Genomic DNA, 24,935 nt, shown 5'->3' with positions numbered 1-24,935 from the left:
CATCCCAGTGTGAGATAATTAACCGTTTTTTTTTTTTTTTCCACTGGTTTGGAATTTAGTGTATATAAAGTCCGTATATGCTGGGGTCATAGCTAAGTTTTTTGGTATATCAATCTACCTATTTTTATGCTAGTACCACAGTAATTGTAGCTTGTCATATACTTTAGTGTATTTCCCACCACTACCACCCACATGTTCTACATCACTTAGGTTAAAACCATGGCCCTTAAAAATGCCCTTCTAATAGCATCCTCCTTTACCAACCCTTTTCCCCTTCTCTCTAAAGTAAAAAATCAGTTTTCTCTCTTGAATTCCTTGATTTTTACAAAGTTCCATTATTTTTTTTTTTTTAGCTACCTGGTTCAAAACCATTAGCAGCTGTTTATAAGGCAGCAGCTCTCTCCACAATGATTAACTTTTCTGTATCTTTCTCCTATCCCGAAACTTAAAATTCTCAGACTGAGAAATATACCCCCAGTCAAAGGAGGACAAGAAACCTCCTCCTGGGATGCCTGGGTGGCTCAACGGTTGAGCATCTGCCTTTGGCTTAGGGCGTGATCCTGGGGTCCTGAGATCAAGTCCCACATCGGTCTCCCCATGGGGAGCCTGCTTCTCCCTCTGCCTATGTCTCTGCCTCTCTCTGTGTGTCTCTCATGAGTAAATAAATCTTTAAAAAAAAACCTCCTCCTCCTGGCCTTTACTGTAATTTCTCTTTAATTTCACTTGAACTATACTCCTGGCCTCTCTCTGCCTTTTTCCCCCTATTAAAATTTTTGTTATATTACTGGAGTATCATTTACTCTCATATTACTAAGGGGAAAAAACTAAATGATATGTTTAAACATAAGTAAAATACAACAGTGGGATATTGAAGTCCATAAAGAAGAGCCATAAAGTCTTAAATGTTGTCTTAGAAACAAGTAATATGGATGTACATGTGGGTGGGTGTCTTCATCTTTTTTTTATTTTTAAACTCATTTTGAAATAATTTTAGCTTACAAGAACTTATAAAAATAGTGTAGTGAGTTCCCATGTACCCTTCAAGTACAGTGAGTTCCCATATACTCAATGATAATATCTTAATAGCATCTTACATAGCCTTGGTACATTATCAAAACCAGGAAACAGACACTGGTACAATACCATTAACTGCTGTTTTACCTTGGATAACATACATTCTAGAATTACCATGAGAGTTCTCTTGGCAAATAACCATGCATGGAGTAGTCATGGAACCAGCAGCTTTTCAGCTATCTTATTTCCATCCGGGCTCAGTGACATATATTAATAGAAATGAGAGGTTGAGCAGAGAAACAAAGGGTAACAAGAATCCTAGTGGACTTTGTCAAAGCTAATTCTAGAATGTCCTTTTGTTCTTCCTCTGACATTTCCATGTTCCCAAAGTAGCCAACCAGAAGTTTCATGGAATAGCAAATTACTCGTCCTGTTTGGTATGTTCTTGCCTCCTGTTTTATCCTGTTTCCAGGGGAGGAGCCAGGAGTCAAGTTAGGCAGGGGAGGGAATCCATAGCCTCTGCTGTTGTTACAAGTCAAAAGCAAACGGTAGCCCTCCCCTGTGGCTTCGGACTGAGACAAAGGAAAATAATGAATAATGTGACAGGAACAAATTGACAGTGGCCACATCTGCCAGTAGTTACTAATATAGCCTAGAATGTCAGGTTCTGATGGTAAAAGTTGGTGCTGCCCTGAAAGTTGTTTCCCATAAAGTTGTTTGGTCTTGACCCTTGTTTAAGGCATTATTGGAAGTGTATGCTTATCATAGAGTGTCATTGATGTAGAGGACAGTGCTGTTTTCAGGTTCTCTAGCCAAAAAAAAGGAACAAATGTAAGTTTATGAATGCATCAAGGGAATTTTTTAAAAATGTTTTTAGCAGTCTTGTGTGGCAGGGAAAGGTATATTACAGTGGTGTGACAAATTAAGGTCTAGCTTTTTTTTAGGGGACTCAGTATCTGAAATATGATTATATCAAAGTGGAGTATAATCTTTAGAGGTTGTTACCATCTGATAATGACTGAAATCCTTCCCTGTCACAACAAAGACTTCTCACAGATGGACCTCCCTTGAGAAATCACTGTAAACAAATCAAACTCTCAAACTGGGGCAGGCACCTGGGTGGCTCAGTCACTTAAAATTTCAACTCTTGTTTTAGGTTCAGGTCATGATCTCGGCTTGTGGGATCCAGCACCCCCTCCCCTTGCAGGCTCTACACTCAGCAGGAGGTTTGCTTGAGATTCCCTCTGCCCCCCACATGTGCATGCACATGCACTCTCTCAAATAATCTTAAGAAAAACAACTCAAATTGGGGCTTTAAACATTAATATTATAGAAGATTTATTTCATTTATAAGATAACTCATTTGGCACTATTGAAACAGTAAGTTCCTACAGAGCTTTTTAAAATTGTTTGATTTACAAAAACCAAAAAACCTTCATTTTCACCATTTTTTTCTTTGTTTTTTTTACCAACTTTTTTTGTTTTGTTTTTTGTTTTTAAAGATTTTATTTATTTATTCATGATAGTCACAGAGAGAGAGAGAGAGAGAGAGGCAGAGACACAGGCAGAGGGAGAAGCGGGCTCCATGCACCGGGAGCCCGACGTGGGATTCGATCCCGGGTCTCCAGGATCGCGCCCTGGGCCAAAGGCAGGCGCCAAACCGCTGCGCCACCCAGGGATCCCGCAACTTTTTTTTTAAGATTTTATTTATTTATTCATAAGAGACACAGAGAAGGCGGGGGAGGGGGCAGAGATACAGGCAGAGGGAGAAGCAGGCCCCATGCAGGGAGTCCAATGTGGGACTGAGTCTCAGGTCTCCAGGGTCATGCCCTGGGCCAAAGGCGGCGCTAAACCGCTGAGCCACCCAGGTTGCCCTCACCAACTATTTTAAATTGCTAAAATTCACCTGTATAAAAAAGTATTCACCATGTTTTTATTAAGGCATCTCACTGGCTCTTAGATATGGTACATGGTTCCTTTTTCTGGTTAAAAGTATATATTTACATGACCAGCAAACAGATATGCTCATGTATTTTTAAAAGCTAACAAATCTCCAAAATACTATGAAAACATACTGTTATTTATTTAGGATAATACCCATTTTAAAAAGATTCCTGGGATGCCTGGGCGGCCCAGCGGTTGAGCGTCTGCCTTCGACCCAGGGCATGATCCTGGAGTACTGGGATCTAGTCCCACATTGGGCTCCCTACATGGAGCCTGCTTCTCTCTCTGCTTGTGTGTCTCTGCTTCTCTCTGTGTGTGTTTCTCATGAATAAATAAAAATCTTTAAAAAGAATAAAATAAAATAGATTCTTTCATATGTCAACTGTACTTCAGTAATATTTTTTTTTATTTGAGAGAAAGTGCATGCCAGTGGACACAGGGACAGGGAGAGGGGGAGAGAGAGAGGGAGAGAGAGAGAGAGAGAGAGAAAGATCTCAAGTAGACTCTGCACTGAGCAGGGAGCCCAACGTGAGTCAATCTCACAACCCCAGGATCATGACCAGAGCCGAAACCTAGAGTCAGACACTCAACTAACTGAGCCACCCAGACACCCCTCAATAATAAAAACTTTTAAGTAAATAAAAATACAAAACATATTTAAGCTTAAAATCCTTTACAATACTTATGTCAGGGGATCACTGGGTGGCTCAGCGGTTTGGCGCCTGCCTTCGGCCCAGGGCCTGATCCTGGAGACCTAGGATCGAGTGCCGCGTCGAGCTCCCTGCATGAAGCCTGCTTCTCTCTCCCCCTGTGTCTCTGCCTCTCTCTCTCTTTCTCTCTCATGAATAAATAAAATCTTTAAAAAAAAAAAAAAAAAGAATACTTATGTCAGCAAAGTTGAAGGACTTCCAAATGGATGTCCCTAATATTTGAAGGTGAATTGAAGACATTTATAAGTTAAAGATTGTGTATATATGATTTCTACACTTAATGGGAAAAATCATTCCAAATGAGATTCATTCATTTTAAGAAATTAAGACCAAAAAAATGTATTTGTGCTGGGCAGATTTCATGCTAATAGAGCTAATAATGATCTTTGTTTTTCTGGCATAGCTTTAAGAATGTACCTCTGATCACTTCTCAGGCTTTTGGCTAAGTTAAGTGTAAGAATATACCTCTGTTTTGACTTTGGTAGCATCTTTTAGAGATTTCATTCTGCGGGACACCTAGGTAGGTCAGATGGTTAAGCCTCTGCCTTCAGCTCAAGTCATGATCCCGGGGTCCTGGGATCGAGCCCCACATTGGGTTCCCTGCTCAGAGGGGAGTCTCCCTTTCCCTCTCCCTCTCCCTCTGCCTCTCCTCCCCCCCCCCCCCACTAGTGTGCTCTCTTTCTCAAATGAATTTTTTAAATCTTAAAAAAAAAAAGATTTCATTCTGCAAAGTTTGTAATTCTCAACTGTCCTTAAAATGCAGGAAAGGGGGGATCCCTGGGTGGCTCAGCGGTTTAGCGCCTGCCTTTGGCCCAGGGCGCGATCCTGGAGTCCCGGGATCGAGTCCCACGGTAGGCTCCCGGCATAGAGACTGCTTCTCCCTCCGCCTGTGTCTCTGCCCCTCTCTCTCTCTATGATAAATAAATAAATCTTTTAAAAAAATGCAGGAAAGGATTATTCCCAGAATCTGAATTTTTTTAAAGATTTTATGTATGTATGTATGTATGTATGTATGTATTTAAGAGAGAGAGAGAACGCACACAAGCCAGGAGGGAGGGGTAGAGGGAGAAGTGGGCTCCCCACTGAGTGAGAGCCCCATGTGGGACTTGATATCAGGACCCTGAGATCATGACCTGAGCCGAAGGCAGATGAAGACAGATAATTAACAGACTGAGCCACAGGCACCTGTGATTTTTTTTTTTAAGATTTTATTTATCCATGAGAGAGACACAGAGAGAGACAGAGACATAGGCAGTGGGAGAAGCAGGCTCCCTCCAGGGAGCCTGATGTGGACTTGATCCCAGGATCCTAGGATCATGACCTGAGCAGAAGGCAGACGGACGGTCAACCACTGAGCCACCCAGGTGCCCCCCATGATTATTTTTTAAGTAGACTGAAAATAAGAACCAAGTTCTAGACAAATAAGAACTACTCAACTAAGGTACCTGTTAATAAGTGCCATGAGGAGATAACTTGAGCTCTACAAAGTAGAATAAAAATAAAATACTGATTGAGAAATTAGTCCTGTTTTTGCCTTAATTCAAAATTCTAAAATGAAAAACTTGGGCAGCCCTGATGGCCCAGCAGTTTGGCGCCGCCTTCGGCCCAGGGTGTGATCCTGGAGACCCGGTATTGAGTCCCACATCAGGCTCCCTGCATGGAGCCTCCTTCTCCCTCTGCCTGTGTCTCTGCCTCTCTCTCTCTCTCTCTCTGTGTCTGTCATGAATAAATAAGTAAAATCTTATAAATAAACAAACAAATAAATAAAATGAAAAACTTCTCTATAAGGGCACCTGGGTGGCTCAGCAGTTGGGTGCCTGCCTTCGGCTCAGGGAGTGATCCTGGAGTCCTGGGATCGAGTCCCACATCGGGCTCCCTGCATGGAGCCTGCTTGTCTCTCTGCCTTTGTCTCTGCCTCTCTCTCTCTCTGTCTCTCATAAATGGATAGATAAAATCTTTAAAAAAAAAAAAGTACCCTATAAAAAAATGATTGACTGTATCCTAGAGTGCCCCAAACCCAGTAACCTATAAAGTTTCTTTTTTTTTTTTTTTTTTTTTTTAGATTTTATTTATTTATTCATGAGAGGCAGAGAGAGAGAGAGGCAGAGACACAGGTAGAGGGAGAAGCAGGCTCCATGCAGGGAGCCGGACATGGGACTTGATCCCGGAACTTCAGGATCACGCCCTGGGCCAAACCAAGGCAGGCACTAAACCATTGAGCCACCCAGGGATCCCTGAAGTATTTTTCATATGCTAGAAAGTTACTGAATGATGTGGCTAACATCCAAGAACTCCTAGCCAAAGATTTCTATGCTTTTGCTGTCAACTGAACGAGAAGAAACACCTCTGCCCTCAAGAAGTTTATAATCAGGGTGCCTGCTGACTCAGTTGGTTTATATTTGATCCTTTAAGGTTTTCTAGATATACAGTCATATCACTTACAAATAATGATACTTTTGCTTCCTGTTGTCCAATTTTTTAAGATTTTTATTTACTCATGAGAGACAAAAAGGGAGAGGCAGAGACATAGGCAGAGAGAGAAGCAGGGTCCATGGAGGGAGCCCGATGTGGGACTGGATCCCTGGATTCCGGGATCAGGCCCTAGGCTGAAGGCAGGCGCTCAACTGCTGAGCCACCCAGGCGTCCCACCTCTAGAATAATGTTGAATAATTCTGAAAGGTTCTGACACAAAAGAGAATGCTTGTAGTGCATCCCCGGTAAGCATAAATCATGGCTTACTTTATATGTAACATCTTTAGTTCTTCTTATTCAGTATTTCTTGAATCATTCTTCCCTGAATTCAAAATATGTCTTTTAATCTATTGTTAAAAATGTATATTCCTCTCCCATCACCTAACATTTACTTTTACCTCAAGATCATCCAAAGACTGCTAAACCCAGGATATACAAGAATGAGCAAACTAATGGAGACCCAAACAGGTAATGTTTAAGAAAGGATTAAAAGCTTTTACTTTTAAAAGTATTTTACTTGTGAATTACTTTCACAATCAGCTTCACCTAGAGTGGGGAGCCTGTGACTGAAATCAGAATTGCCATTGGTTTGAGCAGTTTGGTATTGAGAGAAGTGGTGAAGACTTAGCTTTTTTCTGGATCTTTTTACAAACAAGTTGTTTTTATTTCATTAAGAGAAAAAAAGACATTGTAATTTAAAGGATAAGAAAGATGATTGCAGAGCACGAAGAATAAGATGGTGATTTTATGGTTGCTTTATTCCTTATTGTGGGGAGGCAGCAGGACAGTGGAAGATGCTTGATCTTCAGTCTGACCATCATCCCAAGTTCTGAGCTTCCTACTTTTCAGCTGTGTAACTTTGGTTAATGGGGCTGCAACGTATTTTCTAGGAATTATGGCAGCTCTGCTTTTTTGCTTTTCTCTTCATCTCATCATACACAGAGAAATTCTGCTATTCTTTGTAAAAAAGTTTGCTGCATGGTATTTGTGGCATTATATAAAAATGACCAAGAGTGTTTCCTTCTCTGAGCAATGGAAGTGAAGACTAGTCAGACTTGATGTGTCTTATTTTAGAGATTTGCTTGGATGGCTTTGCTGTGCAGTTGGTACATCTGGGGCAATTGTAGCCAGCCTCTGCCGATGATCTCTGTCTTTGTTACTCCCATTTCCTTCTATCATGGTTGACTCCTTAAGGGTCCTTTAAGCCAAAGAAAGGTTTCTTCCCACCTCCTTTTATTAGCATGTCTGGTGTGCCATGTGGTGATCATAACACCTGATTGGGTCCCCAAAAAGTGATTCAGCTCTTTTGATTTTGCTGGCTGCTCTTGGGAAAGACTTCAAATGAGTGTCCAGTGTCCATGCTGACCAGAGAGCCTAGGGATGCACGAGGGCAGAGTATCCCCCCTGTGCCTAGATGAGAATAGGGAGTAGGAAGGAGTGTGCAGCAGAAAGGGTGGCAAGAGAGATATTGGGGCGGCCACAAGGTAAAGAATTTAAAATGCAAAGCTAAAAAGTTAGGACTTTTCTCAGTGAAAATCTTTTGAAAGTTTTTAAGAGGAAGTAATGATATGATCCAGTTTGTGTTTTAGGAGTATTACTCTAGTCATTGTATATTAGATTATAAAGGCTAATTGAGTGATATCTTAACTGTGTTGCACATGAGAATTGCTTTTTACTTTTTTATTTTTTTAAATTAAGATTTACTTATTTATTCATGAGAGACACAGAGAGAGAGAGAGAGGCAGAGACACAGGCAGAGGGAGAAGCAGGCTCCATGCAGAGAGCCCGATGTGGGACTCGATCCCGGGTCTCCAGGATCAGGCCCTGAGCTGAAGGTGGTGCTAAACCGCTGAGCCACCCTGGCTGCCCGAGAATTGCTTTTTAAAATGAGCATTCAGGGCAGCCCGGGTGGCTCAGCAGTTTAGCACCACCTTCAGCCCAGCGCGACCCTGGGGACCCAGGATCGAGTCCCACATCAGGCTCCCTGCATGGGGCCTGCTTCTCCCTCTGCCTGTGTCTCTGCCTCTCTCTCTTTCTGTGTCTCTCATGAATAAATAAATAAAATCTTTAAAATAAATAAATAAATAAATAAATAAATAAATAATCATTCAAAAAATTTTAAAATAAAATAAAATGAGCATTCCCGGGTACCTGCCTGTCTTATTCAGAGGAGCATGTGGCTTTTTGTTTGTTTGTTTGTTTGTTTGGTGTTCAATTTGCCAACATAGAGCATGTGGTTCTTAATCCCATAACCCAAATTAATCCCTGAGACTTGTAGGTGAGCATCTTAACTAATTTTTTTTTTTTTAAGATTTTATTTACACAGAGACACAGAGAGAGAGAGGCAGAGACCTAGGCAGAGGGAAAAGCAGACTCCCTGCAGGGAGCCTGATGCAGGACTTGATCCCAGGACCCCAGGATCATGACCTGAACTAAAGGCAGACGCTCAACCACTGAGCCACCCAGGAGCCCCTTAACTAAATATTTTTAAGCAGGTTGTTTACTGTTAAAATATTTTCTTTTTTCTTTTCTTTTTTTTTTTAATCAGTTTTTTTTTTTTAAAGATCTTATTTATTTGTTCATGAAAGACACACAGAGAGAGAGGCAGAGACAGGCAGAGGGAGAAGCAGGCTCCATGCAGGGAGCCTGATGCAGGACTCGATCCCGGGACTCCAGGATCACGCCCTGGGCCAAAGGCAGGCGCCAAACCGCTGAGCCACCCAGGGATTCCCTGTTAAAATATTTTCATGTTGGAGATAAAAAGTTAGGTATCAGAGCACAGTCACTTGATAATAAAAGCAACTGGCCTGATATAAATAAATAGTTGAATTTTAAAAATCAGTGGGAGAGGGATGCCTGGGGGGCTCAGCGGTTGAGCCCCTGCCTTCAGCTCGGGGCGCGATCCTGGAGTCCCAGGATCAAGTCCCACCTCGGGCTCCCTCCCTGCATGGAGCCTGCTTCTCCCTCTGCCTGTGTCTCTGCCTCTCTCTGTGTCTCTCATGAATAAATAAATAAAATCTTAAAAAAAAAAATCAGTGGGAAAAGAGACAAATCTCCACTGCAGAATTCCAAATAATTCACATAGGAGATAGAGCATAACTCCCCACTCCTTTATTTTGGGCTGCATACAGTGAATTCCTTCCAAGAGAACAATATGGAACGGAGGGAAAGAGTATATTTACAGTGGAGAAACCTGACAAGCACCACCTCAGATCAAGATCAACGTCAGCACTGATAAATCATGTTGATAGTACATAATAATCTTGACATGATGGGATGAAAATGGCACTTCATCTCAATGGTCTTCCTCCTAAAAACTCACAACCACAGCCTAATTATGAGAAAAACATCGGACAAACCCTGACTGGCAGGCACCCAGAAAATATTTGACCCAATACTACTCAACACTGTCAAGGTCATTAAAAAAAAGGAAAATCTGAGAAACTCTCAGAAGCCTAGAGGAGCTTCAGGAGACATGATAACTATATGTAATGTGGGATCCTGGAACAGAAAAGGGATATTAAATTAAAACTAAGGAAATCTGAACAAACTGTAGGCTTTAGTTAGTGCCAATGTATCAGTAATGGTTCATTAGTTGTGGCAAACGTAAGATGTCTATCATAGGGGGAAACTAGTCTGGGGTATATGAGAACTCTACTATTTTATAACTTTTCTATAAACCTAAAGTTTACTTTTCAGGAAGGGCTAGAACAGAATAACACTTGATAAACCAATTCTCTTCCTGGTAAATTGTTAGGAATTGAAATAATACAATATAGATCTTCTATCCCTAGATTAGTAATCAGGAACTGAGTTAATATCATTAGATAATTATCTCAGTATCACTGAGAATTATCTAGCTTGAGTATGAATTGTTTTGAAGGATGTAAATGAATAAGTTATTTGGTTTTGTAGAGGAAATCCACAAAATTATCAGAATAATGCCCAAATACAAGGAAACCCTGAATATAAGGCAATCTCTTAATATTCCAATGAAAATATTTTTAAAAGGGATGTATGTAGAATAGACAAATGTATATTTTACCTACATAGTTAAGACCATAAGTTTATAAAATAATACATAAATATAGAAATATTGTCCCCCTCCACGTTTGTCACTTCCTATGAAATAATATTGCCCAGATTTTTTACATGCATTTTGATGTTAATACCTGACACATAGTAGGTTTTCAATAACCACTTACTGAATGAATGATAGTTTGAGATCAGGTATATGGAGAGACCTGAATCAATCTGGAAGGATCCTTTGAATGTCTTTGACCATAGCAAAGGTGAAGCAGTGTTTAGCCTCTTCTCAGGGTAGTTGGAGATGGTACAAACTGTCTGCTTAGGGGAGGCCAGGATGTAGCCAGGGTTGGCATGGGTGCACAGAAAGAGCCCCAATTTAGGAGTCAGGCAGATCTGGATTCAGAGACCATACGGTAGACTGGCCCCAAGAGTTTCTCTGAGGAGGTGCCACTGAAGCCAGGATCTGGGGATGTGAAAAATAAGGGCAAGAGCAGTCGGGCGGCTTCATGGATAGAAGAAACACTAGTGTGCTGAAGAAAGAGAAAGGAGCCCATTATGGTGGGAGCATAGAGACTGGGGACCTTGCAAACCATACAAAGGACTTGAATTTTGTTTTTAAGTGCAAAGGAAAACTGGGGCTTAACATCTAATTCACAGATTTTATAAAACTATCTTCTTCTGTGAGAATGGATTCAAAGAGGAGGCTAGGAGGGGCACCTGGGTAACTCAATTGGTTAAGCATCTGACTTGATTTCAGCTCAGGTCGTGATCTCAGCGTCGTGAGATCAAGCCCTGCATCGGCTCCTTGCTGAGTGTGGAGCCTGCTTGGGATTCTCTCCCTCTCCCTCTGCGCCTACCGCCCTGGCTCGCTAGCTCGTCTCTCTCACCAAAAAAAAAAAAAAAAAAAAGACTGGAAGCGAGGAAAGCCATCAGGATCCTAGATAGGAGAGGATGATGGATTCATAACAACACTCTGCTCACTAGATGCCCAGGCACTGTTCTAAGCACCTTATATGAACCAACTCATTTAAGTGTGCTGTCCAGTTAGCACCTTTTCATTCTCAAAAGTACTAGTTTGAATGATAAATTACAAGAAACTATGAATTAGCCAATTAACATTTTCAGGGGGGACAGTCTTCCTACCCATCAATTTCAAACCATTCTATGAAAGCCACTAACCAGGACAGCTCTATAATACAAGATTCAAGCAGGAAAAACTAGAATCTCGTCTCTGAACTTCCTGAGCCTCTTCCTTGTTGTTCTCTTTTATCCTGGCCTCTCGGTTACATGTGGGCATCTTTATTTGTCTCTTTCTCAGTGTCTTTTTTTTTTTCTTTCCCTCCTTCCCTTGTGTATGTCTCTCTCTCTCCCTCTGTTTGTATGTTCCATGTTTCTTTCCTCTTTCCCTCTTTAGCTTCCCCATTCCTCCTCTCTACGCTCTCTCTTCCTCTCCCCTAATCTCCCTCCTGTCTCTCCTCTCAACTGGCCAGTGATGTACTGCTATGTATAGTGGATCTGTTCTGTTTAATATATAAAAATCAAGGTTGTATGCATGCCAAAATGCTTCTAGATGACTAAGTATTTTAAATTCTTCTGTCCCAGTCCCTGCATTCACATCTCAAGGAAATTTACCCCATCCCTCGTTCATCTGACTGGTTTCTTCCAGTCCCCAAGCCTTCGCTTCCCACTCCACCACCACCCCCCTGACGGCCTTCTTTACCTCAGGTCTGCCCCCAACCCCCGCACTGGACCAAAATCATACCAGGTCGCAGCTATTTAAAACATAAGAAAACTTATGTAACCTTCTGTGTGGAACCAAGTGACTCTCATTCTTCCATGTGTATCTTAGTTTACTCCTTTTTTTACCTTTCCTAAGGCTCCACACTCTACAAACTATTGATTTTTTTTCTGGAACTTATTGTTTCCAAACTGAAGCTTATTTTTAACATGCTCTTACTTTTACATATGAGAGTGTGCTGCTTTTGTCCGCCTGGTTCCAATAAGAAGCTACTGAAAACAGCTCTCTGAACAGAGGCTTCCCATAGTAAAGGAATGTTCCTTTGTGCTCACCCTGGGTATAAATCACCTGGGAGCTTCTAAATGAGAAAAGACCTGGCTGACCCAGAAGGTGGTATTTATAAATAGTCCTCCAGCCCCCCTCCTTAAAGCTTGTCCACCTAATCCTCTCCTCTCTCAAGATTGAAGTGACTTGACCTTTGAGTCTTAAAACTCAGGCTCTTTTTCTCTGAAAAATCTAGTTAACAAAAAGCTGCTAAAACAAAAATGTTTTCAGCCAGTTGATGATCAGCCATTAAAGCTTACTTTTCATTTGCAACATTTTTAGCAAAATATGCTTCCTCTTTTGAGGACCATCTTTCCTTGTGGTTATTATTTTAAGATATCTACCTTAATAATTTTTATTTATTTTTGCTACTGGGCTGTCATGGATTTGTATTTTTATGACTTATAAAGCTCTTCCCAAATGGCTGCATCTCTGCCATGAATTAAGAGTGTTCCGGGATCCCTGGGTGGCGTAGCGGTTTGGCGCCTGCCTTTGGCCCAGGGCATGATCCTGGAGACCCGGGATCGAATCCCACGTCGGGCTCCTGGTGCATGGGGCCTGCTTCTCCCTCTGCCTGTGTCTCTGCCTCTCTCTCTCTCTCTCTCTGTGACTATCATAAATAAATAAAAAAATTTTAAAATAAAAAATAAAGTGTTCCTTTTCACCCCTAACTTACAGAAATTAGAGGGCCTCTAAGCCTCCATCCAACATCATTGGATGGAACTCTGTTTATATTTCTTCAATCTTGTATTTATTGAGAGTAAAATCTTATAGGTTTTGTTAGGATTATACAATGAAGCACACAATACAGACACTGGTAGGTTTCCAGATTAAGGTATATGCAGGAAATACTTAATTGTTGAACTAGCCAAAATATTTTTTTAAGTGTATATTTCCAAGAAAGATAATTAAATCCTGAAACTGATTATTTATAAAGAGAAGAGGTGCTTATGTTAAGGAGATGAGCCATGTATTTTTAGCATCCTCTCCCTTGCTGTAAAATGGAGGAATCTTAAATTCACTATCCACTAATTATCAGAGAGAACACTCTCATTTGAGACTTTTTCCTTTCTATCCTTTGATAGGCTGAAGAGTAAATTCTGGTGCCAGGCTTTTCTTTGCTGACCTGGGCCGGCAGCAGTAATGCTTTTTTTGGAAACTGCTAGATCCGATCTAGCTGTTGCTTTATGAAGGGAGCCCCTTTTCCGAGCTTTTCTTGCAGTAGTTTTGCTAGAATGCCCCACTTGTATGAGAGCCTGAAACTTTAAGACTAATTTTAGTTTCATTGTTTAAGAAAATCTGCTGTCCGGTGTGGCTATATTGGTACCTGGGAGACTATCTGTAGAAAAGAATGAAAAGCATGTACAGAACAGGTTAAATGAGTGCTGTATCTTCTGAAAAATCTAAAAGAGTTCTGTTTAGATCTGAGCTCAGAGTGGACTTGCTAGAGCAGTGGTATATACTGTTTCATTTCTCCAGTTGGGGAAGCTTTCTCTTCATATATGAAGACCCCTGAATAGATAAGTATATTTGTAGTCATTAGAATTTTAACATGTGATCTGGGGATGCCTGGCTGTCTCAGCTGGTAGAGCATGCGACTCTTGATCTTGGGGTGGTGAGTTCAAGTCCCACATTGGGCATAGAGCTTACTTTTTTTTTTCTTTTTTGTAGAGCTTACTTTAAAAAGAAGATATGGGGGCACCTGGGTAGCTCAGTGGTTGAGCATCTGCCTTTGGCTCAGGTCATGATCGCAGGGTCCTGGGGTGGAGTCCTGCATCAGGCTCCCCACGGGGAGCCTGCTTCTCCCTCTGCCTATGTCTCTGCCTCTCTCTATGTCTCTCATGAAAAAATAAGTAAAATCTTTAAAAATAAAAATAATTAATTTTTTTAAAAAGTGATTTTAAAAAATGTGATCTAAGTAAGTATGTATACTTGGAACTTGCTTTTGAATTTAGATGTTTAAAAAAAGTGGAATTTCAAAATATGAAGCAGAGAAAAAACCACATAGGTGTATAAGAGCAGCAGTATCTGGTAATATAATGAGCATGCAAGGAGACTTTGTTAGGATTGCACACACCAAGAGGAGAATAGCACAACCAACACAACCTCAAAGCAAAAATAGGTCCATGCCAGGAGGGAGCAGTGTACAAACAGGTTGAGGGCACAGGAAACTAGGGTATCCCTCATTCAAGGCATTCTACTGGATAACCCTTGGTTATTTTTCATGACTTTTCTCTAGTAGCAGCAAAACCTACTAGAATCTCTCCAGAGGGTTAACTGTACCATGACACACATAGTGATACTAATCAACCACGTTGCTCTGGGTTCAGCACTGCTGGCTACCCAAACAATGGGAAAGATGGAAGGCTCCCTGGGGTTTCAGAACGACTGACAGTCAGAAGACAAGAGCCTGCAGCAGCAGCCACACAGCAGGAAAGTTTGGGTTAGCATGACCTGCTGGGCTATCCTGAAGAACTACTATTGACTTTTCTTCAAGTCCTGTGTGACCAGGCCCCAGAGCTGGTACCCAGGCATCCATGCTTAGGTCATGTGCTTGCCCTTCACTGCACCAGGCTATGGAGGGAAGGATTTAGATCTTCTAGTTACAGTAATGCATAGCAGTCGCTGTCTCCCATGGTGGCATGGAGGCTGCAGGGTACTGTTGGGAAGAGGGTTTGGTTGCTAGACAGCAAAAAGAAAAGGGAAAAAGAAAGACTTGGAAACTGTATCAACTGGACTTATCTGAAGCTCAGTCTCTACAAATATTAACCATTTTTCTCAGACAGCCTCCATGTATAGATAATATTGATTTTTCTTTTTATCTGTCCATTGTTTTAAAAAAAACTCAGGACTATCTTTTTAAATTTAGTGTTTTTATCTATCAGAGTTGTGTGTGTATTATTCAGAGTCAAATCTACCTGGTTTTGAATGATGAGCTAAGTTCTGTATCCTCACATTCCTATTTTCTACTCCCCAGAAAAAGCTATTTTCAATTTCTAGCTGATTTATTTGGTATTTATCTTCATATTTCTGAATTGCACACTGTGGCTATGTCTTAATGTCTCTGTTTTAGGCATTGTTTATTGACTTCCCACTATGGAAGATGAGTTTTGTTCTTTCCCAGCACTTTCTGCCTGACCACACATATATGCTCTTCTCCTTCCCCCATCCTCCCAGGATGATGATATTGGATCCATAGTCCATGTTTTTATTATTATGACTTATAGCAATACTGTTTGCAATGATGCCATTAGTATACTATAACTACTTTTTCTTCCAATACTTCCTTTGATTTTTTTTCCTGTTAATTATTGTCTTGGTTTTTTTATTCATTTGCTTAGATTTTCTGTGCTTCTCACTAATTAACCCTGAAATGTTCCTAACTGTATAAACCTTTCCATATAAATACATTAAATATTCAATGAATTTCATTCTGATTTCCTTTTGTCTGGGCCCTTGACCTGTCACCTTCCAGGCTTGCTATAAAGCTATTATTCTGAAGTCTCCTTCACAGTCATTCAGAGGACCTCTTTCACCTGTCTCTTGTTTAGATCCCTTACTTCCTGGATCCAGTATCATCTCTTCCTTTGTCTTCCTTGTCATTTTGAAGAAGCATATTTTTATTAGTTTCTTTTTTTTTAAGATTTTATTTACTTATTCATGAGAGACACACAGAGAGTAAGAGAGGCAGAGACACAGGTAGAGGGAGAAGCAGGTTCCATGCGTGGGACTCGATCCTGAGTCTCCAGGATCACGCCCTGGGCTAAAGGCGGCACTAAACCGCTGAGCCACCCAGGCTGCCCATTATCATGTTTTCTTGAGAAAGTAAATCTTTTTTTAGTTTCAGGAATTTCCCTGAGAATTTTATTTTATGTTTTAAGATTTTATTTATTAATTCATGACAGACAGAGAGAGAGGCAGAGACACAGGCAGAGGGAGAAGCAGGCTCCATGCAGGTAGTCTGACCTGGGACTCGATCCCGAGTTTCCAGGATCAGGCCCTGGGCTGAAGGCAGCACTAAACCACTGAGCCACCCAGGCTGCCCTCCCTGAGAATTTTAAGGGGAAAATCATTTTTCTATCCTCCAGAGTCCCTGTTGAAAAGTGTGATTCACTCTGATTTTTTTTCCCCCACTCTGATTCTGACCCTTTATGTGACAACTTGTTTTCCCTCTGGAAGCTTCACTTTAACCTTGATGTTCTGCAAGTTCCCATGATGTGACTTGGGCACTTGCTAGAACCTTTCAATCTGGGACATTTTCTTGATTTAATTAATTGATAACTTCCTCTCCTTGCTTTCTTGTTCTGTCTTGAACTCCTGTTAGATTTTGGACTTCTTAGACTTATATCCAGTTTTTGTATCCTTATTCTCTTGTTTTCTCTCTTTGTGGCTTTTTATTTTTCTTTCTGAAAGAGTTCAGAAAAACTTTGTCCTCAAACCCTTGCATTGAGTTGTTTGGTTCTGCTTACCAAAATGTGTATTTTTCTAGCATTCTTTTTTGTTCTCTGCTCTTTTTTTTTTCATTGTTATTAGTCCCTTATTTATTGTATGATGAACAGTACAGAAACTAGAAAATAGAACTACTTAAGTTAGAAGGCATTTTATAACAAAAAGAGATTATCAATGGACTAGCCTCAAAATTTGTGACCTTGAGCCAGAGAAAATCACCTAAAATATGCAAAATTCAATTGTATATAATTTTTAGTGTCTGTAAGAGTTATGTTAGCTCTGGCTGTTTTATTTTTGTTTTTATTTTTTTTTAAGATTTTATTTATTTAATCATGAAAGGCAGAGAGAGAGAGAGAGAGAGAGAGAGAGGCAAAGGCAGAGGAAGAAGCAGGCCCCATGCAGGGAGCCCGACATGGGACTCCATCCAGGGCCTCCAGGATCATGCCCTGGGCCAAAGGCAGCACTAAAACCGCTGAGCCACCCAGGCTGCCCATTATCATGTTTTCTTGAGAAAGTAAATCTTTTTTTAGTTTCAGGAATTTCCCTGAGAATTTTATTTTATGTTTTAAGATTTTATTTATTAATTCATGACAGACAGAGAGAGAGGCAGAGACACAGGCAGAGGGAGAAGCAGGCTCCATGCAGGTAGTCTGACCTGGGACTCGATCCCGAGTTTCCAGGATCAGGCCCTGGGCTGAAGGCAGCACTAAACCACTGAGCCACCCAGGCTGCCCTCCCTGAGAATTTTAAGGGGAAAATCATTTTTCTATCCTCCAGAGTCCCTGTTGAAAAGTGTGATTCACTCTGATTTTTTTCCCCCACTCTGATTCTGACCCTTTATGTGACAACTTGTTTTCCCTCTGGAAGCTTCACTTTAACCTTGATGTTCTGCAAGTTCCCATGATGTGACTTGGGCACTTGCTAGAACCTTTCAATCTGGGACATTTTCTTGATTTAATTAATTGATAACTTCCTCTCCTTGCTTTCTTGTTCTGTCTTGAACTCCTGTTAGATTTTGGACTTCTTAGACTTATATCCAGTTTTTGTATCCTTATTCTCTTGTTTTCTCTCTTTGTGGCTTTTTATTTTTCTTTCTGAAAGAGTTCAGAAAAACTTTGTCCTCAAACCCTTGCATTGAGTTGTTTGGTTCTGCTTACCAAAATGTGTATTTTTCTAGCATTCTTTTTGTTCTCTGCTCTTTTTTTTTCATTGTTATTAGTCCCTTATTTATTGTATGATGAACAGTACAGAAACTAGAAAATAGAACTACTTAAGTTAGAAGGCATTTTATAACAAAAAGAGATTATCAATGGACTAGCCTCAAAATTTGTGACCTTGAGCCAGAGAAAATCACCTAAAATATGCAAAATTCAATTGTATATAATTTTTAGTGTCTGTAAGAGTTATGTTAGCTCTGGCTGTTTTATTTTTGTTTTTATTTTTTTTTAAGATTTTATTTATTTAATCATGAAAGGCAGAGAGAGAGAGAGAGAGAGAGAGAGAGGCAAAGGCAGAGGAAGAAGCAGGCCCCATGCAGGGAGCCCGACATGGGACTCCATCCAGGGCCTCCAGGATCATGCCCTGGGCCAAAGGCAGCACTAAAACCGCTGAGCCACCGGGGCTGCCCCTGGCTATTTTGTTTTTAATGCTTCTTTTTAAAAGTTTGTGTCTTCCTCTGTAGTCTCTTTCCTCTGAGTTCCTTTTTTCTCTTCGTTTTGGTCTGTCTTTCATAGTAAATGCTTTCCTCAGTTTCTCGTGATCCTTGGCTAGTCTCTGATATTTAAGAGCAGGCCATTAAACAGGTACTTGAGAACTCTGGACTTGTGAGTAAAACTTGGGGCTATGATCCTCACTGTGGGTGTGGTCTGCATGAGTCATTTTTTGGGATACTTCTCTTACCTGTTTCTTTAGGTCTTTTATCTTCACTAGACTGATTCTGTTGGAAAGTTTTTAATTTTGCACTATTCATTTTCTCTCTTTTGCAATTTCTAGATGTATAGAGTCGTTGATTTTCCTGTTGTACATAAAAATATCTCTACTGGGTCTCTGCTTAAGATCTTCCTTTAGATGTCCTTTGGACCCTCCTACACATTCTTATTTGCTTTCGTGGCACTTAGCAGATAGGCCGACTTTGCTAAAAAGTAAACAGGAGTTGGTAGGAGCAAATCTGAGAGCTAGAATACACCTGAAATACAAAGTAAAAGTCACTTCCCGTGCATTATTTTTCCTTAATATATTTGATCAGAAATTGGATGAACCTCCGGGATGCTGAGACAGGAAAGATACTGTGGCAAGGAACAGAAGACTTGTCTGTCCCTGGAGTGGAGCATGAAGGTATTCTCCAACCCTTTGTTTGCACAGGGCTCTAATTCGTTAGCATGGTCTAAGCATCAGGGAGCTAAATTAATGTGGACCCCAATGGGGGGCAAACCCCTGTGGGCACAGCATGTGTTGTTGAAATTCCTAGTTCTTTTCCTGCCTTTTCTTCTCTCACTTCCCAAAACCTACTTTGTGCTGAAATTTTAGCATTATAATATACCCAGAAATATAAACTAAGCTCTCAACTTTTTTTCCTAAAGAAAATTTGCATTTTTATCTCTCTGAAATAAAAGAAAATCTAAGAGGTTAAAACCAACAGAACATAGTAAAGAAGGTGCCCATTCAGCCCTTCCCTTGATGAGAGCAGCTAGGGAAAGCCCATGAATGCACTACATCTGGTGTTTCTTAAAGATCTTTCAGGCAGATGCACTTGACCAACTGGGGACCTCTGCCTTTAATTAAAAAGTATAATTCTGGGGCACCTGAGTGCCTCAGTTGATTGTGTTCCAGGCTCCTGGGATCAAGCCTGGCATGGGGTTGCCTTCTTCTTCCTCTACTCCCTGCTGGTGTCTCTCTCTCTCACTATCTCTGTAGCTATCTCTGTGACTTTCATTTAGAATGGCTTCAATATTTCTTTTTCTTTACCAGCCCGTGTTCCCAAGAAAATCCTCAAGTGCAAGGCAGTGTCTCGAGAATTGAACTTCTCTTCAGCAGAGCAAATGGAAAAATTCCGCCTGGAACAAAAAGTTTACTTCAAAGGGCAATGCCTAGAAGGTATTCTGTGGCCTAGTGCCTGGAAGCCACACTTAGGGTGACAGGGGAAAAAGGCAAGACCCAGTAAACTAAAGCACTGCTTTGGTAACACTCATTTTGCAACTCAGTTTGTGCTGTGATTCCTACACCCTGCGAGACTGGGGGCCCCACCAAAAATAAAACAAAACTGGCAATGACAAGGGGCTTTGAGCCCAACAAAAGGGTTTCTGACACTGGTGGGCCTGGGGTTGGTGCCTGCTTTATACCTGGCGAATTATAACATGGTCACAAGGAAGCTGCTGCTGAGGGCCTGCACAGTGCTCTCCATACAGCCTCCTATGGCTCTGACTGGCAAGTCCACTGCAGTGAGTTTCCACTGTGAACTGTAAGAGTGCACATATGTGTCTTAGAGCTGAAACTCCAAGTAAGAGGCCTATTCTGTTCTTCTGTTTATCACATACATATAGCCTGCTTCTAAGAAAGCGTTGCTTATACTATATCCACCCAGTGGCCTAGTTCTTTAGACCCTAGAGCATAGGGAACGAGTCTCTGGTGTGGTCCAGAGGACAGCCTGAGGGGCCTTTCATGATCTTTCTTATGCCTCTGACCCGGGAGGTTTATGATGGCTTCATTTGTGGGGGGTGGACTAGGAGCCCTGAGACTGTCTCACCAGCTTTACCTTCTTCCTTCAGAATGGTTCTTCGAGTTTGGCTTTGTGATCCCTAACTCCACAAACACCTGGCAATCCCTGATAGAGGCAGCGCCTGAGTCCCAGATGATGCCCGCCAGTGTGCTAACGTGAGTGAGCAGACCACAGGGATTGTGGAGTATGTCTAGAAGCAGGAGTCCCTGGCAGGGCTGTTCAGCAGGCAATCCAGGCTGAAAATAAGAGTAAAGAGTATCCAAGGGTATTCGAGCTTACAGGTTACGGACTTCTGTCATGTGAAAAGGATAGTGTGATCAAGTGGAAAAAATAAACTTTAGTTTAGACCTTTAGACTAAATTCCTGATTAACCCTGACTAGATGTGCAATCTTGAACAATGTTTACCTCTCTGGCCTTATTTTTCTCCTCTCTAAACATAGAATTAATAATTCTATCTCACAGAGGTATAGTGAGGATAAACCAAGATGATGTGGAAGGAAATGGGCATGTACTCTCTCTGAAATCTAGGCTTATTTGCAGACTTTCCTAATTACCAAACTTCTAATACTCTGTACTTTTCTTGAATGGCCTTTAATGGCATCTGGCAAAGTTCTAATTTTGTTTTAGAGGATAATGTTTGGTTATAGTTTTTTAGAAACTACCTTACCGTTTTAATATTTATGCTTCCTGCTCAAAAAATAGTTTGTCCTTTATACAAAAACACTATCAGTAATGGCCCACCTTCCATTTTCTCTAGGGAAAGGGTATTAGACTTTCAAAGGTTTTAGTACTAGTGTGTAATAATGAGTTATTCACACAGGTAATTGTGTAATGTTGGGTTGTCCCTTTAAACAGATCCTTGGTGAAAGCCATGCTGAACATAAAAAGAATCTATTTACTTTATAAGTCTTTAATATATTTTTAATTACAACAGTAAGTATTTTTATATTCTGTTAGCCAATTAAATCTTGAGTTTCTTATGTACCTATTTTATAATTAATTACCAGCAAAAATGTCTCTGCTGGCTATTAATTACCTTGGGAAAGTACAAGGGAGTATATAGAAGGGCATTTTTTATATTTTATTAGCCATCATTTGACTCTCCCTTGGCCAGGCCCAATTTCTTTCAGGTACTAAAACCAGTAAGTCTATGATAACATATTTAGGCTATTTAAGTCATATATCATATTTTACTTTTTGGAACCCAAAAATAGTACTTCTGTTGCCCTTAACTTTGTTCAAGAGTTGTTTGGTTTGAAAACACTGAGATACCCACCAAGAAAAGTGAAATTCCATTCTATGCAATACAAGTGAGTCATTTGGGGTTCTTTGGCTGTAAGTCATAGATATGACTCCAGCAGATACAACAGAGCTAAAGCAGGGAGAGGGGGGCAGGAGGGATGGTGCTGAGACCCGGGCAGCTCCAGAGATACAGATGGCAGGGGTCCATGCATGGATGATTTCCTTCAGGAGCAGCCATAGGAAGGATCCTGCTCTGAGGAGAGGGTCTGATTGGCCCAAATTATATCCTGTGCCCACCCTTTTGCCAGATGAAGGAGAGGTTACTTGACTGACACATGGACTGGAGATGGGGTGGGTCCCCAAAAGAAGAGCAGAGTGCTATTACCCAAAGTGATGAGAATAAATGCGGAAAGACCAACCCACAGCTGCCACCAGAATAGGTATTGTAGGGAAAGATACCACTCCTGAGGACTGCAGGTTTCCGTGTATATCAAAAGTCAGTCATATGAAAAAAAAAAAAATGTTTAAGTCCTATCTATAAGCACCCCTGTGTGCAGAGCATTCTGCTGAGGGTTTTACATATATCAAGGATTAAGACATACTCTTCTGTTTTCTGAACTTGAGGAGAAAACAATCACAAAGTTAAATGTCACATTAGACTTCTAACCCCATTTAGACATAGATTTAGTGTCCGTCCCCAAGCCAGGGTTCTAAGTGGGTGCATGTCCCTGGGCCCAGCAAAGCCAAATTGAAACCACTTTGTGCAAATGAAATCTGTTGCCTAACACACTCACTCTTTTGCCCTCTCTTCTTACTTATAGTGGGAATGTTATCATAGAGACAAAATTTTTTGACGACGATCTTCTCGTAAGCACATCCAGAGTGAGACTTTTCTACGTTTGAGAGAAGAATGTGTGTGCATTTCAAGAATTTGGGTTTTGGGGGGGAAAGGAGGAAACTGTTTACTTTTTTCCTCCACACATTTGATTATTGACACTTCGACCCCTAATTCCCTATACAAAACCCACTTGCGGCCACCAGGGGACCAGTTCTGTATAGATAACCAGATGGCTGTTTCCTTCCAAGCCGCCATCTTCCACTGACCAGACTAAACTCCCAACCCCAGACCAGGCCAGAGGGTGAGCTTTGACTCCTTCCCAGGGTGACACAGGGACAAACGCTTACCACGAGAGCCAATGCTGTTCCTGCCCCCTTCATGCCTCCTCCTTGGGCCCTACAGGCAACACATCTTCCTTTGGCCCCTGGTTTTGGAAAAAATCATATTCCTGACTTCTGTTTAGTTTTTTTCCTGCAATTTCTATTTCATACATTCTCATACATTTACCTTGTAAAATAGACTGATATTATTATTACATAATGAATTAAAACATATGAATTAAAATATTCCTACAGTCTTTAGCATGGCACTGCTTTCATCTCTACTTTTTCTGGAATATGAACCTGGTCCTGTGATGTGAAGAAAGACATTTATCAGACCGTAGGATCACAACTATATTTTACTCCAGAGATCAACTGCTAGATCTTGTGGTTCCTGATGCTTCAGTTGCTGCTTTTCAAGAATGTACAACGTACCCAAACAAGACCCATGATGCTGATATGTAATATGTAGTGGTTTTCGTCCACAACGTAGATGCACCCTTTGTTTTTTTGTTTGTTGCTTTTAGCTTTTTTCATACCTTTATAATGTACCTTTGTCCAAGAGGTTTCCAGAAAGGGTAGAAGTTCTAAACTAGCAGAGTAGAAACTCTTCTATTCTACATGAGAGAATAGAAGTCAGAATGGAGAAAAGATCTCCCCAAAGTCATGTGGAGAAGGATGGGAACGCATCTGGGATGGGGTAGGGTCTTGGGAGGCCTTAAAACCCAGGAAGAGGAAGCCAGTGTGGGAGAGAGGATGGTAACTGGATGCCTGCAAGTCTGACCTAAGAGAGAAGGGTTCTTTTGGGGGAACTTACCCACTTTTGGGGGAAGACCAGCAGCCTTCACTGTCTTTATAAAATACCAGCAATTAAAGGTTTTCCAATTCACACTGTAGTAAGGTCTGAGGCCAGAGGGGAAAATATACCCAGAGATGCACCCTCTTTGGCACAAGAGTCTTGTCTGTTACCAAATGTCTGCTTGAATCTGTGGGTGGGGAGAAGTACATTTTTAGTGGATTATCGCCATCTTTCCTTGATAATTCCATTCCTCACCTGAGGGCTGTCATCTTCAGAAGCTAAGTTTTAAATACCAAGACTGGATGACAAAACAGTTAAAATGAATCCAGATTTCCTTTTGCTTTCTGGAAATGCCATCTCTTCTCTCAGAGTGAACCCATCTCCTTTTCCTAAACTATGTCTGCTCCCCACAATTCCAGCAGGGAAGGCTCTCCAGGAACTGGACACCTCCCAACGGAGAAAGGCTGCCCCCAGCGCAGCCTTTCCACCGGCTTAGTGCCTCCTTTGCTGCCCTCCCCCACTCACTCACCCAACTACAACTGTCAGGGACACACTTCTTTGCCAGCTGGTCTGAGAAAAAAAAAATTATAGCCCAGTCATTCTTAGACACTTACCATCTCTTCAGGCAACAATGCATCTGCTCAGGCAGTGTTGATCATTTGGCTAAAGCTATGGTGGGAGGAGGGGAGAGGTACCAACTGGGGTGAACACAGCAAAAGGAGAGGACACAAGAACTGTGAGGACGAAGGCCCTTGTAGGGCAGCATCCTCTCTGGTAGAGTGGGTGCAGGTCTAAATGCCTGAAGAGCTGGGGGATTTGTAGCTACATCAAAGGCCACAGAATGTTCCAAAAGATAGGCAGACAGCCCAGGCCTGCCACGGTGTACAGCCACTGGTTCACAAACATTTACAGGTACCTGCCCCACCCCCAGAGATTCGGATTCAGTAGGTGGGGGGCCCAGAACTCTAGCAGGTGATCCTGACACAGGCATTCTGTGGACCATACTTTGAGAAATACTGATAGAGGCTGTAAGTAAATGTTAGAGACGTATACATGTACACAGGTGGCTGTAGTGATAAACTGAAGTCGTCATGTACCAGTATTTTGGACTTTTTGATGGGTATGTGTTGAGCATTGAATCTGACCCTAGTTAGGCAGGAGGAGGTTGGGGGAAGACACGTCTGCCAAAGGGGATCAATCTATCTAGCCACATTCAGGCCACACTTAAACATTCTTCCTAGGGGACACCTGGGTGGCTCAGTGTTTGAACGTCTGCCTTTGGCTCAGGTCATGATCCCGGAGTCCTGGCATCGAGTCCCACATTGAGCTCCCCCCGGGGA

At 41.4% G+C, this 24,935-nt stretch overlaps 1 protein-coding gene across 1 annotated transcript in view; it reads left to right on the top strand.

Annotated features, from left to right (window-relative positions):
• Positions 1-23,042, top strand: part of PDE6D (phosphodiesterase 6D) — a 54,549-nt gene extending 31,507 nt beyond the window's left edge. Inside the window, exons 2-5 of the mRNA XM_025463425.3 lie at positions 18,926-19,014; positions 19,648-19,773; positions 20,445-20,550; positions 22,460-23,042. Coding sequence (XP_025319210.1) covers positions 18,926-19,014; positions 19,648-19,773; positions 20,445-20,550; positions 22,460-22,541 — 403 coding nt within the window. The 3' untranslated portion in view covers positions 22,542-23,042. The remainder of the gene's footprint in view (positions 1-18,925; positions 19,015-19,647; positions 19,774-20,444; positions 20,551-22,459) is intronic.
• Positions 23,043-24,935: the final 1,893 nt, after the last annotated feature.

This window comes from Canis lupus, chromosome 25 (genome assembly GCF_003254725.2).
Source record: "Canis lupus dingo isolate Sandy chromosome 25, ASM325472v2, whole genome shotgun sequence".
Lineage (NCBI taxonomy): Eukaryota > Metazoa > Chordata > Mammalia > Carnivora > Canidae > Canis > Canis lupus.
The sequence above is the reverse complement of the archived record's forward strand: the minus strand, read 5'-3'. Positions and strand labels throughout refer to the sequence as shown.